Genomic DNA, 26,414 nt, shown 5'->3' with positions numbered 1-26,414 from the left:
GCAAATCAGTAAGCAGCACTTTTCCATGGCCCCTGAATTAGCTCCTGCCTTCAGATTTCTGTCCTACTTGAGTTCCTGCCCAGACTTCCTTCAGTGATGGACTGTTACCTGGAAGTGTGTGATAAAATAAACCCTTTCCTTGCCAAGTTGCTTTTGGTCATGGTGTCTTATCACACAGTAGAAACTGTAAGTAAGACTCCCAGTTATGCCTTAAATCTCAGATAATTCTCCCTTAGTCCCAGATATAGTGGCATTCCTGCTGAGCTGCACCTGGCCTGGCTCCAGAGAGTAGCACCTAGTCCTAATCCACCTTTTGTTTAGCAGACGTCTGTCTCGGAGTTTCCCAAGGATACAAAGGCCTGTGCAAAACTTGATTCAGGAAACCCAGAAAACCGTGGTACCTGAGAAATCAATGAACTTGCACTTGGCATTGTATTGTTGGGAGCCCCTTTCAGGTCGTTTTGAGCATATGGAAATTAACGGGCTAAACTGTATTGGAGAGAAATAAAACTGCCCTAGGCAAAGGGTTAGTGCTTCAGTTCTTCAAGGCTGCACCCCCTGCAGTCGTCAAAAGGTCAAAAGGCTAAATGCATTCTTAAGATGCCTCTGTGTCTTCATTCCACAGACCCGTGTGAACCCACACATCCATGTAGCTACCACACCGCTACACCCAGACTTGATTCTCTAATTTTTTTTTAAATAGGGTCTTTCTATGTAGTTCTGGATGTCTTAGACATTCACTATATAGAACAGGCTGGCCTTGAAATCACAGAAATCTACCTGCCTCTGCCTCCTAAGTGCTGGAATTAAAGGTGTGCACCACCATGCCTGTCTGGCTATGATTCTCTAATAGTTTAATTGTAGTGATCTCAGACTTACACCTTTCCAGGGATTGAAATTTCACAAAGACCTGAGGTCAGAGTATGAGTTCTCTAATGCCCTCTTGACTTTTTTTGTTTATGGAGACAAACTTTATTAGACCAGGAAGCTAAATAAATAAATAAAGTAGAAACAAAAAACATGGAAGGGATTTGTGTGGGAAAGAAGAGAGAGACATTCTTTGATCACCCAAGGAACTGCTTTTTCATTGTTGTTTTTTTATAGCTCATCTCAAATCATGTAAATGGGAATTTGTAGTAGTGGATGCATGCCCTAATCCCAGCACTCAGAAGGTAGTAGAGGCAAGCAGGGCAGCCTGGTCTACAGAACAAGTTCCAGGACAACCAGGGATACACAGAGAAATCTTGTCTTGAAAAAAAAAAAAAAAAGAAAAAAGAAAATGGGGCTAATCATTTTATACTCTTGAATTTAGAAAAATCAGGACTAGAGAGATGGCTCCGAGGTTAAGAGCAGTGGCTGCTCTCCCAGAGGTCCTGAGTTCAATTCCCAGCACCCACATGGTGGCTCACAATCATCTGAAATGAGATCTGGTGCCCTCTTATGTATACAGCAAGCAGAATGCTGTATATATAATAAACAAATCTTTAAAAAAAGAAAGAGCCGGGCGGTGGTGGCACACACCTTTAATCCCAGCACTCAGGAGGCAGAGGCAGGTGGATCTCTGTGAGTTCGAGGCCAGCCTGGGCTACCAAGTGAGTTCCAGGAAAGGCGCAAAGCTACACAGAGAAACCCTGTCTCGAAAAACCAAAAAAAAAAAAAATAAATGAATAAATAAAAAATAAAAAAGAAAGAAAGAAAAAATCAATAAATTGTCAGAAGTTTTAGTAGAATAAGTGGGAAGGTATTTAGAGGCTACATTTGTCTTCCTGTGATTGTTGAGGTGTGGTTTTATTGCTCTTGGTTTTCTCATCCTTCTTGAAAAGATAGGGCTTCTCCCCTGTGTGTGTCCTCTGGTGACAGATGAGGTGTGACTTCTGTGTAAAGCCCTGCCCACACTCCCTGCAAACATAGGGCTTCTCCCCTGTGTGTGTCCTCTGGTGACAGATGAGGATTGACTTCTGTGTAAAGCCCTGCCCACACTCCCTGCAAACATAGGGCTTCTCCCCTGTGTGTGTCCTCTGGTGCCTGATGAGGATTGACTTCTGTGTAAAGCCCTGCCCACACTCCCTGCAAACATAGGGCTTCTCCCCTGTGTGTGTCCTCTGGTGCCTGATGAGGACTGACTTCCATGTAAAGCCCTGCCCACACTCCCTGCAAACATAGGGCTTCTCCCCTGTGTGTCTCCTCTGGTGACAGATGAGGACTGACTTCTGTGTAAAGCCCTGCCCACACTCCCTGCAAACATAGGGCTTCTCCCCTGTGTGTGTCCTCTGGTGACAGATGAGGACTGACTTCTGTGTAAAGCCCTGCCCACACTCCGTGCAAACATAGGGTTTCTCCCCTGTGTGTGTCCTCTGGTGCCTGATGAGGTGTGACTTCTGTGTAAAGCCCTGCCCACACTCCCTGCAAACATAGGGCTTCTCCCCTGTGTGTGTCCTCTGGTGACAGATGAGGACTGACTTCCGTGTAAAGCCCTGCCCACACTCCCTGCAAACATAGGGCTTCTCCCCTGTGTGTGTCCTCTGGTGACAGATGAGGTGTGACTTCTGTGTAAAGCCCTGCCCACACTCCCTGCAAACATAGGGCTTCTCCCCTGTGTGTGTCCTCTGGTGACAGATGAGGACTGACTTCCATGTAAAGCCCTGCCCACACTCCCTGCAAACATAGGGTTTCTCCTCTGAGTGTGCCCTCTGGCTCTCATTGACATTTGACTTATCACTGAAACATTGCCCACATTCTGTTTCAATTCTTGAGATTTCTGATCCAATAAGTGATTTGACTGTGTCCTTTGTATTTGTTTTCTGGCCTGTTCTGAGTGCTTCTTCCATAGTTTTCTTACTTTCCTCAGATCTAATTTGTCCTTTGAGTGTGCTGAGAAAGGCTGTTGAAATCTTCTCTCTTGTCCATTTATGCATGGGTTTGGACTTTCCTTTGCCCTCTTGACTTCTGGCCTTGTCACTTTCGTTGTATGAATCCAAATGTTGCTGTTCCTGAAGTTGATCTGGGTGGGGATCCCCTGGTTTGGAGTTTATCCTTGAAGATGCTCTTGAGATTTGAGTTCGATGATTCCATTGCATATGTAGACTGAGGAATTTTGGATTTGAGAAGGCCAAAGAGCACAAAAGACAAGGATGGATCTCTGTCCTTAATTCTGTGGAAAGATGAAGATTTGGTTAGAGTGAATATAATAAACAAACTGCCTAGGCATCTGATTTTTCTATGTGATCAGGTCTATCCTACTACTCAGTCTTCATGTGTTAACAACACAAATTCAGCTGTGCTTGATGGTTCATGTCTAATCACTTTCAGTTCAAGGACAACCTGGGCTATGGGGTGAAACTTTGTCCCAAGACAAACAATAGCCAACACAAGCTGTCTCCCATCAGGTGCAAACAGTTAGTGCATTCCCTTATTCCATTTTTGTTTACTATATCTTTTATAGAAATCTATAAAAGCTCACATTAGGTCCCTTTTCTACATGTCAGCCAGACTACAGTCCTCCAAGTAGGATCAGGGACAACTTTACTTCTGGTATAAATAGTGCAGCAGTGAGCATGCCCTACAAACAAGTAACTTCTAGGTTATATCCTACTTTACCCAGCAAACCTAATGCTCATCCAGTTTCACTTACTCAGATCTCTGAGCACCTTTCCCCACACGCTTTCTGCCTCTATTCATTCTGTTGAGACATAGCAACACTTCCTGACTTAGATGGAATTTCCTTTCATGGTTTTTCCTAAGAAGGGAAAGGGATATGTTAAATTGGAGTCCATCCAGCTAGAAGATTGACAACTATGGGCAACTGGGTAGATAAAGGCAGCACATGTAAGTCTAAATTGTCTTCTCATTCAAAAATGCATATTCAACTGGGGATTTTCCTTCAGAAAGTAGAATTCGAGTTAGAGAAGGCAGAGTGTTCTGGGTCCTATTGACTGAAAGACCCTGGCTTCTGCTGCCACAACTTGTCTTTCTCAGTGATCCACAAATCTTAAAATGAAAGTTAACTCCTTCCTCAGGTCTCACACAAAGTATTCATGCTTATTTCATTTACTCTTAGCCCATTCCAGATATAACAAAAAATCCTGTTTCAAAACATATCCGTAGTCAGATATCATCTCTGACACCTAACCCTTTGTATGCCGTCCTCCTTCCCTCTGGAGACTGAAGCAATCTCTAAGGTGATCACACACTGCATTATATTTTAGAAAATTAACTAAAGCATCATTTTAGAAGAGAACTGAAAACCCCACAATTGTTTCATTCTCCACTGTCCAGTCACAAGCTCTATATTAACAGGTCTATATGCATTTCTCTGGCATCTGCTTCCTTCCATTAAGTGATTTCAGCCTGTTCTTAAAGGTCCAAACCTTTCATGCCTCAACTATTTCCTCTGTCTGGGACCCTTTGACCAACTGTTTGCCCCTCCCAAATGCTATCTTCCTTTAATATCATTTATATTCACCCCTACTCCACAGGTCTCTAAACACTTTTCCTGGATTAATTTTCTTCAAAGTCGGAGTTACTTCCTGACTCTGCACAGGTCTGTACAAGTATGCATGTTTCCCTAGCTCATGAGTCTTTTCCCTCCTAGCACAGAGCCACAATTTACTTGACAACTAATTGATATAATGCATGATGATATATTCATATTATTTACAAATATGAAGGAAATTAAACAGAATCCAAAAGGATCAGAACAAACTAGTTCAGTAAAAGAGTTGGTGGATACTTGAGGACTCTTCTTTTGCCTCTAAACATATAGCACTATATGTTATATATTTCGTTCATAATATTTAAAAATAAATTTAGGGCTAGAGATGTGGCTCAGCTGTTAAGAGTATTTGCTGCTCTTGCAGAGGACTTGGGTTTGGTTTGGGCACCTACATGGTATCTCACAACTGTCTATAACTCCAGTTCCAGGGATCCAACACTGTTTTCTGGCATCAACAGGCATTGCACACACATACATACATGCAAGCACTCAAACATATAAAATAAATACATAAATTCTTTTTTAAAAGTTAGAATATTTACCATTTTACAATCTGTCTTTGGAAAAAAATGTTAGAATATTTAAAAACACATAAAAATTTTCCGGGCTGGTGAGGTGGCTTAGTGGTTAAGAGCACTGGCTGCTCTTCCAGAGGTCCTGAGTTCAATTCCCAGCAACCACATGGTGGCTCACAACCATCTGTGGTGAGATCTGGTGCCCTCTTCTGGCCTGCAGGCAGAACATTGTATACATAATAAACAAATCTTAAAAAAAAATTTTTTTCTACCATAATTTATTTATTGATTCTTTGAGAATTTCAGATCATGCACCCCAATCTGCTTATTTTCCAGTCTCTCCATATCTGCCTCTCACCCCTGTAGCATCACCCCTCAAAAGAAAATTTAAAAAATATTAAAAACAACAAAAAAACCCCAAAAAACAAACAAAATAAAACCTTTGCTCTATGTTTCCTGCCTCTTCAAAACCTCATCATTGGTCTTAGTGGCATTAGGAGCTGTGGTGTGTCACACAGTAGACCCTTTTGTTCACTTAGCTTTACTTGCAAGTGTTCATTGCAATGAGTTGTCGGTCTGGTTCAAGGCCTCTGGCTTCTGGAACACCATCAATACTGGACCCTCACCGAAACTCCTCTAGGATATTCTGCTGTTGCCCTGAGTCATGGAGATCCTGCAGCTATGGTTCTGCAGGACCAGTCCCTTCACACATTCTGGCAGGTCATAGATGTTGGGGTGGGCCAACTCAAAGCTCTGGATGTGGGTCTGGGTGGTAGCTGATTTTGTCAGTCCTGGCCACTGAGAGCACCTCCCTCACGTGAGAGGTGGAGCCAGCTTTTCTTTCTTTCTTTTTTCTTTCTTTCTTTTTTTTTTTTTAAGATTTATTTATTATGTATATAACATGTATGACTGCAGGCCAGAAGAGGGCACCAAATCTCATTACAGATGATTGTGAGCCACCATGTGGTTGCTGGGAATTGAACTCAGGACCTCTGGAAGAACAGTCAGTGCTCTTAACCTCTGAGTCATCTCTCCAGCCCAGAGCCAGCTTTTCTATGCCTATACTATCATGGACAGCTCTCCCACACTGGTGGTGAGGGGCCAGGCCATCTCTCCCAAGTGTAGAAAAAGCTCTCCTGTGAGGGGCGGGGCCAGCTCTTGTGCTGTAGTGGTCAGTGAGGGGCAGGTCCAGTTCAGCAGGGCCGTCAGTTTTCAACATGCATGGTACCTATGGCTCCCTGTGGTAATATGGGCCACAGAGAGCAACATAGATCCCAGCTACAGCAGAACCATAGACTCAGCAGCTTGTGCCTTGTTGCCATGGCCTCAATGGCAGTGCAAGCCTCCCAGATCAGTATGGCCCCAGTGGCAGCATGGCCCTCAGACACCAACATGGCACAGGTAGTGGCCTAGACCTTGGTCATCTGCGTGGCCTTTGGTGGCAACACAGGCCACAGACATCTACATGGACCTCAGTTGTAGTAGGACCATGGATTCAGACATGGTCCTGAGCAGCAGCCCAGGGTGAGATGTCACCATGGCCCCAAGTAGCAGTATGGCCCTCGGACACTAACATGGTCCTAAGTGGCAGGCCAGAACCTGGGCATTCACACAGCCTTCAATGGTAATAGGAGCCATGGACATCAACACAGATGCTGGATGCAGTAGGGCCACGGACCTAGATATGGCCCTTGCTCGGCTGCAGCTCAGACTGGACATCACTGTGGCCCCCAGTGGCAGTGCAGGCCCCTCAGAAATGTATGGCCCCAGTTGCAGCCTGACCCTCAGCAGGCACTGCATGGACATACACACATGCAAGCAAACACTCATACATATAAAATAAATACATCAATTCTTTTTTAAAATCACATTATTTAAAAACAAAAATTTTATAGCACTTAAAAGCACATAAAATGATCTTTAATTTTAGAAGTACCTGAAAATGTACTGAATTTCTATTTTCTTTTCACTCTGCTTAAGAACTGAAACACAAGGAGTCCCATGGACTCTGAAATTCCACATAGCAGACCCAGCAGTGACTAGCAGGGTGTCCTGTGATGCCAGAGTGCACCCGCTTTCCTAGGGGATGCAGCTGTGCTGCCACCACCAAGGGTCTGCTCCAGAAAGGAGCCTCCTCCCATAGCAGCTGCAGAGCCAGCTGCCTAGAGGCCCAGGAAAAGCACTGCTCCTGCTACTCTAATATTTTGAAGGAGCTCGTGTGTTTAGGAGGATGTGAGCACACCTTTGGTAGTGATTGTAAAAGTGACTGTGTTGGAACAGGATGCCCAGTGTGTTATATCCCAGCCTGGGTCCTAGACCTTAAGACAAACAGACAATTGGACAACATGATGCACCTTTATGGTAAGCTTCAAAATTTGCTTCATAATAATAAACTTTTAGATCCAAAAGATGACACATCTAGGACAATTTTATTTGGTGATGAAGAAAGGAAGTAGAAGTCAATAAAAATGTGGTTTAGTCCTTGAAGTAAGAGGGTCAGATATGCTATGAATAAAGTATCAGTACAAACCCAGCCTCAAAAGGCAAAGGATGACAAAGCCCACCAAGGATCAGTGTATGACTTTGTTTCTACAAGTCCTCGTGAAGTTGTTTCTAAGAGGGTTAAAACAGCTTTCAGAACATCTGCAAAAAGGCAGAAGAAGTCTTTAGCTGAGATCAATGAGTAGAATTTTTTCTTTTAGATTTATTTATTATTATGTATACAGTATTCTGACTGCATGTATATCTGCAGGCCAGAAGAGGGTGCCAGACCTCATTATGGATGGTTGTGAGCCTCCATGTGGTTGCTGGGATTGAACTCAGGACTTCTGGAAGAGCAGTCAATGCTCTTAACCAGAGCCATCTCTCCAACCCAAGGAGTGGAATTTTAAGGCCAGGAAAAAAGATAGTCAATTTGATTCCAAAGAGGAACTGAAGGAGCTCCTCCTTCTGCAGTCAACCACCAGTTGTGAGAGTCCACCAGTAAATGGTGAAACAGATTTATTAGTAAGTGACTCTGTTGCAGAATTTGGATGTTCTGGAAGCTTGACTAAAGTCTCTTTACCATTGGCTGGGCATACAGTGTCTCCAGACACTGTGAGCAAGAGTGGAAAGACTTCTAAGAGGAAGGAAGGTCTATGTAAAAGATCTTCATTCAGCAGGGCATAATGGAAATCTCCAAGGTTGCAGCAGGTCTCCCAATCCTACTTCTAAGTGATGTGGAAGCAACATTCCAAGCACCTCCAGAGATTTCAAAGGCCAACAGTGCTTGCAGAAATCATACTGGTGACTGTTCTTCACTGCCTTCAGGCAGACTTCAAGTTGATGTCACACTCAGGAGAAATAGTAACATATCAGATAACTCCCTTAGTCTTTCACCAGGCACACCCCCACCTCTGTTGCATAGCTCAGCTCATAGACAAATGATGTCAAACCCCCACACAGTGAAGCTGTCACCCAACATTATGGCCAGGAAAAAGAGTCAGAGGAGAGACTTTGCTTCATATTGCTTCTATGAAGGGCAATATACCTTCTGTTGAATACTCTTGCAAAATTGAAATGACCCAAATGTTAAAGATCATGTGGGATGGACACCATTGTATGAAGCCTGTAGTCATGGTCACTCAAAGGTAGTGGAATTGCTGCTCCAGTATAAGGCTTTGGTGAACACCACTGGGCTATCGGAAAAGCTCACCACTCCATGATGCAAAAAGAATGGGAACATGGATACAGTGAAGGTGTTACTGTCCTATAGTGCCTCCAGGAATGCTGTTAACATACTTGGTATGTGGCTCATGGGTTATACAGACTGTCTTAGTCACTATTCTATTGCTGTGAAGAGACACCGTGATCAAGGCAACTCTTACAGAAGAAAGTATTTAACTGGGGGACTTGCTTACAGTTTTAGAGGTTAGTTCATTATCATCAAGACAGGGAACATTGTGGCAGGCATGGTGCTAGAGAAGTAGTTGAGAGCTACATCTTGATCAGCAGGCAGAGTAAGAGATACTGGGCCTCACATGGGCTTTTGAAACCTCAAAGCCCAGCCCCCAGCAACACACTTTTTCTTTTTCTTTTTTTAAAGATTTATTTATTTATTACATATACAATGTTCTGCCTGCATGTATTCCTGAAGGCCAGAAGAGGGCACCAGATCTCACCATAGATGGTTGTGAGCCACCATGTGGTTGCTGGGAATTGAACTCAGGACCTCTGGAAGAGTAGTGCTCTTAACCTCTGAGCCATCTCTCCAGTCCTGTAACACACTTTTTCTAACAAGGCCACACCTCCTATCCTATCAAAGAGATCCACTCCTTGATGACTAAGCATTCAAATATGAGCCAATGGGGGGGGGCATTCTTATTCAAAACACCACACAGGCAATGTGTGATCATTATTGATGCTACCAGAGAATAAGTGATTGGCCATGAATGCTGGGCAACAAAAGAATGGGCCACTGATGCTTACAGGCAGAGGACTTTTTTTTTTTGGGGGGGGGGGGGTTGAGACAGGGTTTCTCTGTGCAGCTTTGTGCCTTTCCTGGATCTCGCTCCGTAGACCAGGCTGGCCTCGAACTTACAAAGATCCGCCTGCCTCTGCCTCCCGAGTGCTAGGATTAAAGGCGTGCACCACCACCGCCCGGTGAGGACTTTCTTCAGAATAGAAAATGCTCAGCAAACTTGAGAAAGTTTTTTTTGGTTTGTTTGTTTTGTTTTGTTTGTTTGTTGTTGTTTATTATGTATACAGTATTCTGTCTGCATGTGTCCCTGCAGGCCAGAAGAGGGCACCAGATCTCATCTGGTGGTTGTGAGCCACCATGTGGTTGCTAGGAATTGAACTCAGGACCTCTGGAAGAGCAGTTGGTGCTCTTAACCAATGAGCCATCTCTCCAGCCCTGTTTTTGGTTTTTTGAGACAGGATTTCTCTGTGTAGCTTTGGAGCCTGTCCTGGAACTGGCTCTGTAGACTAGGCTGGTCTCAAACTCACAGAGATCCACCTGGCTCTGCCTCCCTAGTGCTGGGATTAGTTCTTAAGGCATTTGACAGTACTCTAATGCCTGTAATTGTTGCTGATGATGAAGCTCAAAGTACTTTGATATGTATGCTTGGGGTTCTCAAATGGATGCTGGCTCCTGAAGTTTGATTGGGTAAAAGCCTGGCTATAAAGTACATGAACAGGAAGAAAAGTACAAAGTTCCTGAAGGTCCACAGAGGAACAGGCTCAACAGAGAGCCAAAGCTGTTTGATGGATGCTACTTCTTTTAGACAGGAAACCAAACATCATCCACAGAACCACCTCCTTGAGCTCAGGGTTGCAGCAGGGGCAAAGGCCTCAGTAGAAGCCCAAGCCAGACTGACAGGACTCTGAAACATCAATACAGTTGCATACCATGAGAATCCTGACTCTGATCAGCACCTTTGTATGAAACCATCATCTATGAAGATCTCTTCCACTGTTGTTCAGAAAGGGTTCAGCAGGGCAAAGTCTGGATGGCTCCTTCACACGACTCATCAGCTGTGAAATGGCCTTTGAATTGTATCCTCTTGACAGTTGAATGTCATACCAAGTGAACATTTTAATTTAAAGATACATGGTTTGTTAGAAACCAGCCATTGGGGTATGTTTGGTCATTCATATTCCTATGGATAGGTAGAACCATTCACATTTCCCCTCTTTTAATTACAAAATAAAACAACTGATGCTAGATTAGGAATTCATTTAGACCTAAACTGCTTTTAAGACCTTTTTGTTCTCCTGAGGAAGGATGGGGCTCATTGGTAGAGTCTTCATGAGCCACACATGAGGCACAGTTTCCACACTGGGAACTACAAAGATGTTTTCATTTTACAAGGGGTCTGTGGTTTTTTTATTGATCATGTGGCCTAGTTAATGTTACTAGTGCTGTGATGAAACACCATGACCAAAACAAAATGGGGAGGAAAGGATTTATTTCAGCTTATACTTCCAGGTAACAGTCCATCACTGAGGGAAGTCAGGGCAGGAACCTAGAGGCAGGAGCTGATGCAGAGGACATTGGGAGGAGTGCTACTTACTGGCTTGCTCTATTTGGCTTGCTCAGCCTGTTCTCTTATAGAATCTAGGACCACCAGTTCAGGGGTGGCTCCACCCACAATGGACTGGGCCCTCCTGCATCAGTCACTAATTAAGAAAATTCCCTACAGGCTTGCCTGCAACCTGATCTTAGGGAGGCATTTTCTTAATTGAAGCTCTTGCCTCTCTGATGACTCTAGCTTGTGTCAAGTTGACATAAAACTAGCCAGCACATCATGTCTTTCAGTTTTATCAGCATCTATCATAGAATAAGTAAGATGGCATCAGAACTACTTGCTACCTCTGTAAGTGGTCTATTATTAATTTAGCATCCTTTAGTAAACAGAATATCATCAGATGATTTTTCTGCCTTTGTTATAATAGAACATCCATCTAAATGTGCCACTATAGGTGAAAAGTTCTGTCTGTAGTTATCTTTTTCTTACATTGTGTTTTAGTCCCTTATATTTTCTTGGTCTTCCTTTGTGTTTATTCATTTTTAAAATCTTGTGTACGTGTTAGGAAATCATGATTTGAACCATTGAATGCCAGTGGCAAAATCAGCAGTAAATTTAGAAATTCGTCAAACACCAGTTCATCAGATTAGAATCCATCTGTTTAGGGTAAATCTTTCTGGGCATTTCTAAAATATGTAAAGATTTAATCCCCTCTCCATTAGTTTTTCTTTTATTTCTTTCCCTCTCTTTCTCCTTTCTTCACTTTTATTTGTGATATTGGTTATGGAAGTCAGGGTCTTGTGCATGCTAGGCAGTTACCTACCAGGGTATATACCCAGCCAAGTTTTGATTTTTTTTTTTCTTCTTTTGAGAGTGAGGGGTGGGGGCATTGCACATGCCAGGCAACACACAATCCTGTATTTATTTTGAGACAGTTTTGCTAAGTTAGCCAGCTTGGCCTTGAACTCACTCAGTTTTAATTTCTTTATAAAGTTGTTAGTTTGGTGGGTAGGCAAAAGTTGGAGACTGCTCAGTTCACAACATTTCACCATATCCTACACAAAGGCCATAAAAGTAAATACAGAGGTATGAGTGAGAAGAGCTCCCTCTTGATACCGAAGTAGTCAAGGCAGAGCTGGGAGGGAACCACCTGAGCATGTGCACACTGGCAGGTTACCCTGTCTGTCCTACATGTTCTCATTGTGAATGGACAGAGTTATACTTTTAAAATGTTTTTAACAAAGAGGATTGTTTGATGAATCTTCCCAGAAATCAAAGTGTTTGTAGCACTATGATTTGTAGAAGGAGGTGCTGAGAAACCACCGGTCTTGTTGTCAGGAGCAGAACAAGGCAGCTTGACAACCATTGGGTAGAAGTGCCCCAATTCAGAACACCAGGAGGTTGGGAAGCCAATCATTTCAAGTTCTACTTACTAAAAAGTCTGAGATTCTGCTCATCATTTGAAAATATACCTTGCATTAACCCTCCCTGACATACTACTTGTTCATGTTAACAGGCATATTATATGAACAAAATATTTTCCTGACATTGGCCTTTCAGGGTGAACAGTTCTGAATGTCTACAGCTCTTATCTGTGTTTTTACTCACATTTCATTCTGAATCTGGGGTGGGGTGGAGAGAGTAACATCTGGATTAAAACATGTAAGATCTGGGAATTTGAGTTGTAGGTTTTTTTGTTTTAAAATTTTTTCCACCTCTGAGTTGCTTTCTACTATATCTGGGGTCTTATTCCTGGTGAGGTTTGTGTATGTTCCTTGCTGTGGATTCCTGTGTCTAAAAATGCCTTTGAGTATAGCATGAATCTTAGAAGGTCTTATTAATAAAATCAAACCTGAGCCAGGTATTGGGGTGAACTGGAAGCTCAGAGAGACAGAACAGGCCACAGCTACCTTACCTCGCCAGTTCCTCAGCTGATCCTGTTTCCTCAGACTGGAAGCCTCTGAGTCCTCATCCAGAATGAATCTCAGCTGAACTGCTGCTCCAAAGCCTAAAACCTTAACCAGCTAAAAGCCTCTAGATTTTGGCCCTCACGCCTTATATACCTTTCTGCTTTCTACCACCACTCCCTGGGATTAAAGGCTTGCTTTCTGGGATTAAGGCGTGAGTCACCATGCCTGGCTATATCCTTGAACAGATGGATTTCTGCCTCTAGAATGCTAGGATTAAAGGCGTGTGCTACCACTGCCTATCCTAAGTATCTAGTGGCTTTTCTGTTCTCTGACCCCAGATAAGTTTATTAGGGCGCACAATATTTTGGGGAACACAATACCACCACATTTGAGGGTTCATGATCATATTTCATTTTTTCCATTTTTCTTTTTGTTTCCCCTTCTCTCCTTTTCTTTTCTTACTTTCTTTTACTTTTTTCTTTTTTTTTTTCAAGACAGGGTTTCTCTGTGTAGTCCTGGCTATCCTAGAACTCAATCTGTACACCAGGCTGGCCTCGAACTCAGAGATCTACCTGCCTCTGCCTCCTGAGTGCCAGGATTAAAAGTGTACTCATGTTTCATTTTTTTTTTTTTTTTTTTGCCTCACCCCACCTCTCCCATCCCCCACTTTTCACTAAGTATTACTATTCTGGGTGCTCTAGATGCTGACTTTTATGCAGTTCTTTTATGATAAGTTTTTAACACTTGAGGCTGTACCTCCTATAGAGGTGCTTGCAATTTTCATTTTCTCTAATGGATTTAAACTTCACTTTAACTATAAATCATTAAAGAACAAAGAGTTGAAACACAAAAATTTTCAAGGAGAATTCCTTCTTTTCTTTGTTTTTTAAGGAACCACAGTAGTGCCCACCTTTTCCTGTTGTGAATCCATTCTTCCTCTTGCTTCCCCACTGAATGCCCAGTTCCTGGCCGTACTCATCCCCATACCAGACCAGAAGCTCACAACCTGGTCTGATGACCCGGCAGGTTCGATAGAATATCTGTCTGTGATATTGAAAGGCCACTAGATTCTGCTCCTCATCATCCCGGGCACAGTTCACATACCTAGAGTAGAGACAAAAGGAAGGAAATATCAGGTAAGCAGATCCATATCTGCATCTAGCTCCTTAATTGTGCCCAGTGCCTCCATGTTCTGATGTTTTTCACTCCCCCTCCTACTTTTCAAAAAACATTATGTTCTCATCTATCTTTTTCATAATGTACATCCTAGCTCCAAGTCCTGCTCATCTGCCCCAGAGCCCTTTCTTTCCACAAGAGCCCAGTTTTCAAAGCTCTGTTTCAGACTTCTAACTTTACTGATGACAAAACAGTGACTTTCTGCTTCATTTGGAGTTTGGCACTATTCATACACTCTGTTTCTAGATTCTTATATTTCATCCTATACTGATCCCAAATTTGAAAGTTCTCCACACTACCTGCCCAGTTTACCATAGAAACTTAGAGGTCTCTTAGCCAGACAACACAGAAAAGAGGGCTAAATATATCGTTCAGTTGGAAGAATACCTGCCTAAATACACAAAACTCAGGGCTCTTGCTGTGGGATGTCTTTCTGTATGCTGTGAATATGTGTGGCTCCCATTGGATAATAAATAAAGCTCTTTTGGCCTATGACAAAAGCTTACAGTTAGGTGGGAAATCCAAGCAGAGATAAAGAGAGAAGAAGTGAACTGGTGTCAGGAGAGACACCAGTTCACTGCAAAAGGAGCAACAAGATGTCAGCAGACCAGTAACACCACAGCCACGTGGCAGCATATAGATTTATAGAAATGGGTTAATTTAAGATGAAAGAGCTAGCTATCAAGAAGCTAAAGCCATAGGCCATACAGTTTGCAATCAATATAAGCCTCTGAGTGATTTTATAAGCAGCTATGAGACAGTGGGTGGGAGAAATTCATCTGGACTGCTGGGCAAGGCAGGACAGGAGAAACTTTCCTCTACAGGCTTCAATCCCAGCACCACATAAAACTGGGTATGGTGGTGCATGCCTATAATCAGGAAATGAGGTCAGGGGGATAAAAAATTTAATTTCATCCTCTGCTGCATAGGGAATTTGAGAACTATGTTACCTTGTCTTAAAAAAATAAAGATAGGGCTGGAGAGATGGCTCAGAGGTTAAGAGCACTGACTGCTCTTCCAGAGGTCCTGAGTTCAATTCCCAGCAACCACATGGTGGCTCACAACCATCTGTAATGGGATCTGGTGCCCTCTTCTGGCCTATAGGCATACATGCTGTATACATAATAAATAAATCTTTAAAAAAAAAAAAAAAAAAAAAAAAAAAAAAAAAAAATAAAGATAACAGAAAAAATAGTAGTTTATTTATATTTTCTGTCTTCTAATCACAGAAAATACTGTGCACTACAGCCCTCACAGAAAAGGGCTGTAGTGCACAGTATCCAAACCAGCATCCTTCTAGAACCCAGTATAGATGACACTTCCTGCCCTCACAGTCTAAAGGTTGTTTGTAAATTGTTTCAGCATGGTGTACTTCTCAAAAATAGGGGACTTATAGTCAAACTTTTCTGTAGTAAAATATCTGTAACATGCCTCTTGTAAGGACACAAGTTGTATGACCTGCTCAAGTAATCAAATCTGTTTTCTGAACTGGAACACAAAATAAATGCTTCATAAATATTGAATAAATTGTAGCGGGGGTGGGGGTGGGGGTGGCACAGGCCTTTAATCCCAGCACTCGGGAGGCAGAGGCAGGTGGATCTCTGTGAATTCGAGGCCAACCTGGTCTACAGAGTGAGATCCAGGACAGGCACCAAAACTACATAGAGAAACCCTGTCTCAAAAAACCAAAAAACAAACAAAAAAAAATTGTAAACCCAATGTTCTTTTTTTTTGTTTTTTTTTTTTTTTGTTTTGTTTTTTTGTTGTTCTTGTTGTTGGAGCTGAGGACTGAACCCAGGGCCTTGTACTTGCTAGGCAAGCACTCTGCCACTGAGCTAAATCCCCAACCCCAAACCCAGTGTTTTCAATGAATGTAGGCTCCTTAAGGTTTGCCTCGGTATTTCAATTTTGCTGAGCAGATTTGTGCTTTGATAAAAGTTAACGACAATATTAGTAATTTTATTTTTTGGTTTTTTCGAGACAGGGTTTCTCCATGTAGTTTTGGTGCCTGTCCTGGATCTCACTCTGTAGACCAGGCTGGCCTTGAACTCACAGAGGTCCAGCTGGCTCTGCCTCCCAAGTGCTGGGATTAAAGGCATTCGCCACCACCGCCCGGCCAGTAATTTATTTTTTCCTGACTGTTCACAATATGAAAAAGTACTATGCAGAGAAAAAGAGAAGCAGAGCATATGGGAACCATAGAGGGAGTCATGATGAAAGAGAAAAAGACAAGTCTTGTGAGTGGCAGGCTTTCTTAAAACCCAGAGACCTAATGGCCTTACCTCATCCAGTTGGCTTGGGACTCATCCTGCCCATTGACATACTCATAGCAGTTTCTCCCCTTGGTGATCTGAGTTTCAGAAAAAAAATGTGTTAAGGCTCTGGGATGACATGAATTAAATGATGTCATTCCATTCTCATCAGTGCCTCCTGAGCTTTGGACTCAGCCACTTACAGTGACCTCATGTGATTGTTCTGAGTCATCGTGTACACATGGGTTTTCTTTGTCTCTGTACCACTCTACTCCTACTCACCTTCAGATCTTGAAGCAGGACTTCCATGATTGTACAAAGACCACTCAGTACACAGAACTAGTCATGTTGCCCCTGTCCATGTCCTAGTATGTCACACCAGAAGCAAAGAAAGGAGGTGGGGAGACAGAGGACGAAGGAAAAGGAGGCATTTCTTACCAGCCAGGAGTATCCACTGTTGGCTGCCTCTTCATCCTCTGTGATCTGGCCTTTATAGGGGCCAAAGTGCAGACCCACTGGCAGGTCAGAGGCTTCATTCCATACTCCAAGTCCAGCCTCAGGGATGCCTGATGAACCAATTCTCAGCCCATGGGGCAGACTGAGGACTGAGTGGTTGGGATGCCCTCTTTCCACCATACTGTCTTTTACGAATATAGGAGGCCCATGGTTGGGACAACTGTTGATGAAGAAATTCTGGCACTTCTCACAATCTAAGATAAGAAAGCAGGGATTGGGGAAGGTGTGTGAACATTCCCAGATCTGAAGATCTTCGGAAAGAGCACAGCACCCCTGCCATCCCTCTCAATCTGTACCCAAAGTCACTAGAGTAGATATAATCTAGGCTCCAAATGACCAGATGAGTCATTATACCAGGACATAACAGCCTGCTACATGGGAAGGCCCTGATGGACACTTACAGAGATAGTCATCATCCTGGGGCTCGCTGACCTCTTCATATGCAAGGCCCTTTCTCTCTCGCAGACTGTACATCTTCACTTCAACATTCTTTTTCCTGAGTTCTGGATTGGAGAGCAAAGGTGAGTTAAAGTTTGTGACTATGTTTCTTCAGAAAATCTAAAATTTGGGTCTGGAGAGGTGGCTCAGCAGTTAAAAGCACATGCTGGTCTTGTAGAGAACCCAGGTTTGGTTCCCAGCACCCACACAGTGGTCACAACTCCAGTTCTAGGTAATCAAACACTGTCTTCCAGTCTCTGCAGGCATCAAGCGTGAAAATGACACATGCATACACGTGGAAGAAGACACTCATGCACATATAAAAATAAATTTTTTTTTTTTTTTTTTTGGTTTTTTGAGACAGGGTTTCTCTGAGTAGCTTTGCGCCTTTCCTGGAACTCACTTGGTAGCCCAGGCTGGCCTCGAACTCACAGAGATCCGCCTGCCTCTGCCTCCCGAGTGCTGGGATTAAAGGCGTGCGCCACCACCGCCCAGCAAAAATAAATTTTTAAAAAACTAAAATTTATTAGAAAATGTGGAATTTACTGCCATAAAATTATCTTATACCGTTCCATATACTCTTCTTCCCCTTTAACTTTCTGTTTAAAAAAGCTAAGATTCTGCCTTCAACTGACTACAAATGCCTAGTCCAATTTTAATTTCTAAGTTTTCAGGTTTAATTTCTACTTGCCCACATTTTCTACTCAAAAATGGTTCCTTCACACATGTTGATTCATTTAGAGGATATTTGTTGAGGGCATGCTGCAGATTAGGCATTTAGCAAAGCTTTTAGGCTTTCAGAAGCAGTTCAGCTGAGATCCATTTGGATGAGGACTCAGAGGTTTCCAGTTTGAGGAAACAGAATTGGCTGAGGAGTTGTCGAGGTGAAGTTAGCCGTGGCTTATTCTGTTTCTCTGATCTTTCAGAATCCACACCAATACCTGGCTCCTGAGTTTGTTTTTATTAATAAGACCATTTAAGATTCATCTTACACCCTGGTACCTCCATGTGAATAACAGCCCAAGTATATTCCTTTAAAGTCAGTGTCCTGACATAGTACTTAATAGCATGCCCACTACTTGGCACAGCTTAGACAAGGCCAAGCTCAGAACTATCTGAAGTTCGCTACACTGACCATTCTAGACCATTCTCATCAACCTTCCTAGGTAACCTAGAGGGATTAAAGTTCCCAAATTATTTACTCTTACTTGGTTTTTGTTCAAAGTGCTGTCCAGAGGCATTTCCTTCTCCAGGAGAGGACACTGGTTTCTGGGGGTGTTCTGAGCCACTTGTATTCAGCAAATTTTCTATTCCAGACACTTCTTTCACATTAGATTCATTATTTAATGGCATTCTAGGTGCTCCCTTTAATTAGAGGCACATATTTAAAACACAACAGGCATTTTTATAGTTCTTTACAGCTTTCCACACATTTTCACATGAGACTTTAGTTAATGTGTGAAAAATCTTGGGACATGTGTGGACTGTCTGAATAAGAAAGAGAAAAGGAAAAACCTAAATGGGCTGAGAATCTAGGGCAAGAGGCCATATCCTAGGCTCTCTCCCTTCTGGCTTTTTTTAGGCTGGAGGGAGGGATATTTGGGAAGACTAGCTGGAAAGTCAACAAAGTTTTTGAATGAAAACAGTAAGGCTTACAGCGAGAAAGAAGGCATATCTATAAAGTAGGAGATATTTGATGAGATAAGAAATGAAGAAAACAAAGTAAAGACAAAACACACCTGTAAAAGGCAGTGACAGCAGAACAGTAACTTTGGGAAGAGAACGAGGAGATGGCTGGCAGAAATGTACCTATACAACTAACTAAGCGATGCTAAAATTGCAAATTGGCAAGTTGGAAATAGTTGACTCCAGAATTAGGTTGTTTGTTTGAGACAGGGTCTCATTATTTAGGCTGGCCTCAAATTCACAGGACTCCTCCTCAAGTCCTCCTACCTCAGCCTCTCAAGTGCTTGAATTACAGATCTGAGTCATCATGCTTAGGTTGACTCTCTGGAATTAGACTAACTAGTTCTTGTATTAATTTTGCCAGAAAATTCACTAATTTTCTCATTCATAAATGTGTATACATGCTAATTGTTCATTTTTAAAGATTTATTTTCATTTCTATTTGTGTGTGTGTGTGTGTGTGTACATGCATGTGCATGCACGTGACACATGTTCACAGGTTCTGTCAGGGTCAGACAAGGGCATTCAAATCTCGGAGTTAGAACTAAAGGCAGCTTTGAACTTCACAACTAGAAACCAAACTCAGGACCTCTGGAAGAATAAGAAGTGCTATCAACCAGTGAACCCTTTTTCCAACCTCCATACATGCTAATTCTTTTTGTGATACTGAATATAACATGTGCAACTGAATTAATGTGAGATAGTCTCTCCCACATATGACATTTAAATGGACTAATGTATGCCTATAAGGAAGTCTTATATCATTTTCTCTTCCTCATTCCAAGACTCACTATATCACTGTGTACCCATGGCTGACTTGGAAATCCTTACGTAGATTAGGTTGGCCTCAAACTCAGAGTATTCCTTCTGACACTGCTTCCCACATAATTACAGGCATGCATCACCATGCTTGATTAAGTCATTTTCTTATTTATGGATTCCTTGCTATCAAACTTGAATCTTCTTAGGGCTGAGGGCTGTTCTTTCCTATAAGAATGAGTCTCTATGAGGGGAGGATCATATCTCCTTTGTGCCATCCAAAGTAAAATCCTCTTCATATTTGTAAACTACCCTTAGAGTATATTAGTGTATTTCTCACTTGACATAGCAGAAAAAAATTGAGGTAGAAAACACTCAGGTGAGTGATATAAAATGGCTAATGCTATGACTTTACAATACAATAAGAGCTTATACATGCTTTAGAGAAAGAATTTTGGAATTGACTGCACCACTGCTTGCTATGATCTTAGGTATTATTACTGGACATTTCAATTCCTTATCTATAAAGTGGTTATAATTTACTACCTGTCTCATAGTGTTTATTAATATAAAATGCTTATGATCTGAAATATTGTGGAAATAAAACAAGTCCAGTTACTACTGTTGATGGTCTCATTAATTCAAATGATGATGAGGATGAGAGAAGATGCAGAAGAGACTGGGAAGGCGGTGTTCCCAGGGTGCTCTATGCCTTCTTCTTCTCCTATCTGTGCTTAGAGGCATAGGAAAGTTTTCATGTCTGTAGGATTTGGAAAGGACTTACCTTCTGTTGTTTAGTATGCTTTACTCTGAAAGGCACCCAAGAAGGACTACCTGAAAAGTGATGAGAAATCAGTGTTTTGGTTGGTTCATATTTTTACATGTGGGATTCTCAGCAAGAACAGAGAATTCTGAATAATTGAGTGAAGACTTCAAGGATGACCTAAGGGTGATATGGAAATTGTTTCTGAAATTTATCAATCCTATCTTTCTACTGGGGGCATTGCTGATTTTAAGTTTATTCAAAAACAGACAAAACTCATCTTCTCTTTACTTGTGTTCGCAAGATATCTATTGCATTTATTTTCAAGTAAATAAGTCAATCGACCTGTGATGAGGGAAAAAAAACCTGAATAAACCAAGAACAAGAAGAAATTATGTACACATAAAAAGTCATGCAGTAAAAGATCATTTTCAGTATCATTCTCAATAGTGAAAAGTTGGAAGCCTTTCCCCTAAGGTCACAACAGGCATGCAAGAGTTCTCATTCTTGCCATTTCTACTTAACATAATACCAAAAGTCCTGGTTAGAATAAGTAGGCCAAAATAAGAAGTACAAGTCGCCGGGCGGTGGTGGTGCACGCCTTTAATCCCAGCACTCGGGAGGCAGAGCCAGGCGGATCTCTGTGAGTTCGAGGCCAGCCTGGGCTATCAAGTGAGTCCCAGGAAAGACGCAAAGCTACACAGAGAAACCCTGTCTCGAAAAAGCAAAAAAAAAAGAAGTACAAGTCATCTTAACTTGGAAAGAAAGAAGTCATTTTATAAATTTTATACACAGAAATCCCTTAAGGTTCCACTAAAAATTGCAGGACATAAAAAACCACTTAAAAATCAGTTGTGTTTTTATACACCCACAGTAAACAATCCAGGAAGGAAAAAAATTTTAAAGTACATTTACAAAGATTATAGGAATAAAATATTTAGTAGTAAAGTTATCCAAGGATTTAAAAGATCTGGACACCAAAAAATGACAAAATATTACTAAAAGAAACTGAAGACTCAAAGAAACAGGAAAAATAGCTTGTGTTCATGGCTTATACAACAATATTATAAAAGTTTATATTATCTCAAATGACCCAAGATAAAATGTATTCACTATCAAAATGCCAATGCCATATTTTGCTGAATTAAAAAAATATCAAAATTAATACAGGATTTTAAGGGAATCAGAACAGCCCAGTGAACCCCAAAAGAGAACAAACTTAAGATATATCAACATGGATTAAAGAACTATACTTAAGACATAATACTATCTATAAAACCATTAGAAGAAAACTAGACAAAATCTTCATAACATTGGAAACATAATTGCTTTCTTGGATATAATACCAAAAACAGAGAAGTAAGATCACATTAATCATAAAAGCATCAAACAAAACAACTAAATGAAAATGTAACCTAATGAATGGAAGAAAGTATCTGCAAAGCATATATATAATAAGGGGTTAATTTCTAGAATACAAAAAGAACTCCTAAAACTTAGTAACCACAACATCAACACAAAATAACTCAAAAATAGATGATTAGACTCCAGCTTGTTTTCCCCAAAATCAATTATTTTTGTATTTAAGTTCTATTTCCTAAAATCATATTTGGAGACAGAACCTTTGGAAGTTAATTATGACAAGGTGACACCTGCAATTGTGGCCCTATAATGAAATTAGTTCTTTCATAGATAGAGATTCTTCTCACTTCTACCTGCTCCCCCTCTACCAACCATGAACAGAGAGTTCATGTGAATAATCTATGGAGATCTCTTACACACAAAGAAGAAAGCCATTGTTGAAGCCTGACCAGGGAAGCACCCTCATTTTGGATTTCTAGCCTCCAGAACTGTAAGAAATATATTTCTGCTTAAAAACTTAGTGCGTGATATTTTGTTATGACTAATTATTAGCAAAGGACTTGAACATACATTTCTACAGATATATAAGTGGACAATAACCATAGAGAAAGGTGATCAACACAATTAATTATCAGAGAAATAAAAATTAAAATCCCAGTGACATATCTATATTCTTTAGGATGCCTACTTATTTAAAAAAAAAAAACTCGCAAGAAGTAATGGCAAGGGCAAGAACAAATAGGAATGCTTGATCACCTTTGGTGAGAATATAAAATGGTGCAACTATCAGAAATAGTAAGTCCCTACAAAATTAAAATAGAATTATTTTATGATTCGATCTGACTTCTTTATGTACATATAAAAAGTGAAGCTAGCCGGGCGGTGGTGGCGCACGCCTTTAATCCCAGAACTCGGGAGGCAGAGGCAGTCAGATCTCTGTGAGTTTGAGGCCAGCCTGGGCTACAGAGTGAGTTACAGAAAAAGTGCAAAGCTACACAGAGAAACCCTGTCTCAAAAAAAAAAAGTGAAAACAAGATCTTGAAGAGACATTTTCACATCCATGGTCATATTAGCATTATTCTTTTTTTTTTTAAATTTATTTATTATGCATATGGTGTTCTGCCTGCATGTATCCCTGCACATCAGGAGAGGGCACCAGATCTCATTACAGATGGTTGTGAGCCACCATGTGGTTGCTGGGAATTGAACTCAGGACCTCTGGAAAAGCAGCGAATGCTCTTCACCTCTGAGCCATCTCTCCAGCCCCCTTTTATTGTTTTTTGTTTTTGTTTTTTTTTGGTTTTTCGAGACAGGGTTTCTCTGAGTAGCTTTGCGCCTTTCCTGGAACTCACTTGGTAGCCCAGGCTGGCCTCGAACTCGCAGAGATCCGCCTGCCTCTGCCTCCCGAGTGCTGGGATTAAAGGCGTGCGCCACCACTGCCCGGCTTGCATTATTCTTAACAAGCAAGAAGTAGACTAGACACTAGGTAAGGTGTTTATGCTAACTGTTCTGGGTTTGACATTTCTTGTTTATGCCCAGATTTGTATATATTTCATACTTGTATATATAAATAGTATACAATTTTCAGATATTTTAAAATGTACAGGAATAACTTCTTACTGTATATTGCCTTGTTTTTTGTTTTTTGTTTTTCTGACCTTTGAGGCTTGATGGGGGAAAAAAACCCAGTTTTCAGAAGTTAATTCTAAGACATTTCTGAAACCTAAATCTGGCCTGGTTTCAAATGGGTACTTCTAAATCTTCCTGACCTCTCACCTTACTTCTAAATTCTCCTAGCCCCTCACCTTGCTGCTTAGGTGTCCATTCTTCATCAGAATCCTCACTGTCATCTATCTGGGGCTTGATTTGTTGCCTTTGGTAACACATGAAAGCTGGCCTAGGGGCTCTGAGACCTGAAAAGAAGCAAAATATTCCTCTTAAAAAGGAAGCAGGCCCTAGAGGAAGGAAAAAAAGAAAAGTATCACAAAGCCAGGTGGGTTCTGGGAGAGGAGATGGGATCTTAGTATGGCCAGTGTTATGCTGGCATTCAGCCCTGGATACACACACACACACACACACACACACACACACACACACACACACACACACACACCTTTCCTCTAAACTTGTCTCCATGGGAATTGGAGACTTGGTTTTTGCCTAGGCTGATCTGACCCAAGACTACTTGTTACCTATAGAAATCAGCATTTTATAGTTCCTTTTCACGTTCCTATAGCGAATTTTCTCCCACTCTCCCATCTCTGCCCATTCTTCTTTGGAGAAGTACATGGATATATCTTTGAACTCATCTTTGACCTGGAGGAAAAAAATAAGAACAAAAACCAGAATGTGCAGGGCAGAGCATGGGACCCTGGGGTGCTCTCAGTGATGAAGGTTTTTTTCCCATTCCCAGAGGCCTCTTTAAGTAAACACTGGATGTTCCTGCTAAGGCAGTTGATAATGAGCCTTTGCTCTCTCACAAAGCAGGACCCACCATCCTGTCATTGGAAAACCAATATGGTAGTATAGGGCAGGAGTCTGTGGTCCCCAAGGCCATCCATTTGCCTCTGTACACCCTGTGATTCTCCTGACTCTAGGACAAACTTTTTGTACCTTGGGCTTCCACTCAAGTCTCCCTGCATCTCCCTCTGGACTATTCTCTTCCAGCTTGTTGGTGCTCATGGTGCAGGACATTTCCCTGGGGAGGTCCAGGATCCTATGGTCCTATGGAGGGAGAAGTAACTAAGGCTCCTAGGCGAGCAGGGAGGCCCACCAACACAAGGGAAGGAGCTGGAGTCTGGGAATCCATGCAGCCAACACAGCTGTTTTTTTCAGCTGCTGTGGTCTACAGCGCTGGTGAAGGCGCAGTGGTTCGGGACGGAGCCCTAGGTGGCTGGCCTGCATCCGGGTTAGGGCCTGTGTTAGCAAGTGGAGGAGGATTCTTCCCGCCGCATGGGGTTCCAGCCCTGCCCCTGCCACCTGTCATCTGGACCAAGGAGTCAGGGCAGAGCACTTGGGCCTCTGACTGACCATGTTGGGTTTGGAGAGATGTTTTCATGTTAATGAATTCAGGAATCCTGGAGACAAGGGATTGGAGTACCTCTGATGAAGATTTGAGGACCCTTTGGCTGAGATTTTTAATTTAGCGTACCTCAAGTTAAGGACTGGGGTTTGTCTGGTTGAGGGAATTGGGGTTTGTAGGCAGGAGGAGTCTCTCAGGCTGTGAGCATTTGGGGTTCTTCAAGGTCTGGGGACTTTCAGACTGAGGAGATCTGACATGCTTGTGCCAAGAAGATTTGGGGTTTGTCAAGTTGTAGGTAGCTAGGGTCCCGCTGGAAGCTGATTTTAAGGAGTGACAGGTCATCAGTACTAAGGGTTCTGAGGTCTCTGGGGCTTAGGAGAGTCTCTACACCGAGAGTCCAGGTTTTCAGTCTGGAAACTTGGTCTCTCTGTGGCGAGCTACCCAGGTTCCTCAGGCAGAGGATGGGTTGGTTCCACGCAGGTGCATTTGGGACTAAACCAAAGGGCATTTGGGGTTCCTGAGTGTGTGTGTGTGTGCGCGTGCGCGTGCGCGCGTGTGTGTGTGTGTGTGTGTGTGTGAGAGAGAGAGAGAGAGAGAAGCTGAGGGGTGTGTGTGTGTGTGTGTGTGTGTGTGTGTGTGTGTGTGTGAGAGAGAGAGAGAGAGAGAGAGAGAAGCTGAGGGGTGTGTGCGTGTGTGTGTGTGTGTGTGTGTGTGTGTGTGTGTGTGAGAGAGAGAGAGAGAGAGAGAGCGAGAGAGAGAAGCTGAGGTGTGTGTGTGTGTGTGTGTGTGAGAGAGAGAGAGAGAGAGCGCGAGAGAGAGAAGCTGAGGTGTGTGTGTGTGTGTGTGAGAGAGAGAGACAGAGACAGAGACAGAGACAGAGACAGAGAGAGACAGAGAGAAGCTGAGGGGTGTGTGCGTGTGCACGCCCGCGCGTGCGTCCCGCTGAGGGACTCGAACCTCCGATGGTGGAAGGGGGTCCCTCAAAGCCGAGGGACCGTGGGGTCTCACGGGCTGAACCGAGAAGGTGCCGCTGGCTCCCGAGGGCGTGGCCGCTGCTGCCGGCCCGGGTCCGGTCGGTCTCGCGCGCCCGCCGCCGCCGCCGCCGCCGTCCTCTGAGGAATCCGGAGCTGACTGACACGCACAGCCGGCCGAGGGGCGGGAGCAGGGCGGGAGAGGGCGGAGCTCTGCCTGTCAGTCACGGGGCTCTCCTCCGGCCGCCCCGCCCCTCGCTGGGATGGGCGCCCGGGCCCGAACGAGCGGTGTCCGGTGCGCAGGCGCAGTCTCGTCCTCCGCGCGGCGTCAGGTTTTTGTTTTTTTCCTGGTCGGGCTAGGTTCCCTGAGCTGTGTCCAGTCTACAAAGGGTGCTTAGGCGCTCAGTCCCGCGCTAGCGTGGGGCTTCTTTCACTCAGTCTCCGGCTGGAGCTGGACACTAGGAAGCCAGTAACCGGTTGGGTTGGAAATCTCTGGGGCAGGAGTACTGTGAGCTCCAGTCCAGCCTGAGATAAGTAGCTAGTC

The 26,414-nt window shown here is 42.8% G+C and overlaps 1 protein-coding gene and 1 pseudogene across 1 annotated transcript; one reads left to right on the top strand and one right to left on the bottom strand.

Annotated features, from left to right (window-relative positions):
- Positions 1–1,733: 1,733 nt before the first annotated feature.
- On the bottom strand, positions 1,734–25,990 carry Prdm9 (PR/SET domain 9). The gene is made up of 11 exons (XM_052750702.1): positions 25,857–25,990; positions 24,491–24,601; positions 24,070–24,193; positions 23,683–23,790; positions 20,537–20,586; positions 18,516–18,672; positions 17,271–17,372; positions 16,792–17,063; positions 16,384–16,451; positions 13,836–14,029; positions 1,734–3,151 (listed from the first exon to the last, which is right to left on the bottom strand). Exons 2-11 carry the CDS (start codon positions 24,569–24,571, stop codon positions 1,746–1,748), a joined length of 2,562 nt encoding a protein of 853 aa, XP_052606662.1. The 5' UTR covers positions 24,572–24,601; positions 25,857–25,990; the 3' UTR covers positions 1,734–1,745.
- On the top strand, positions 7,065–13,386 carry LOC128118716 (BRCA1-associated RING domain protein 1-like; annotated as a pseudogene).
- Positions 25,991–26,414: the final 424 nt, after the last annotated feature.

Source organism: Peromyscus californicus, unplaced genomic scaffold, assembly GCF_007827085.1.
Source record: "Peromyscus californicus insignis strain IS unplaced genomic scaffold, ASM782708v3 Scaffold_22__1_contigs__length_63687245, whole genome shotgun sequence".
Classification (NCBI taxonomy): Eukaryota; Metazoa; Chordata; class Mammalia; order Rodentia; family Cricetidae; genus Peromyscus; species Peromyscus californicus.
This window is presented reverse-complemented; position numbering and strand designations above follow the sequence as displayed.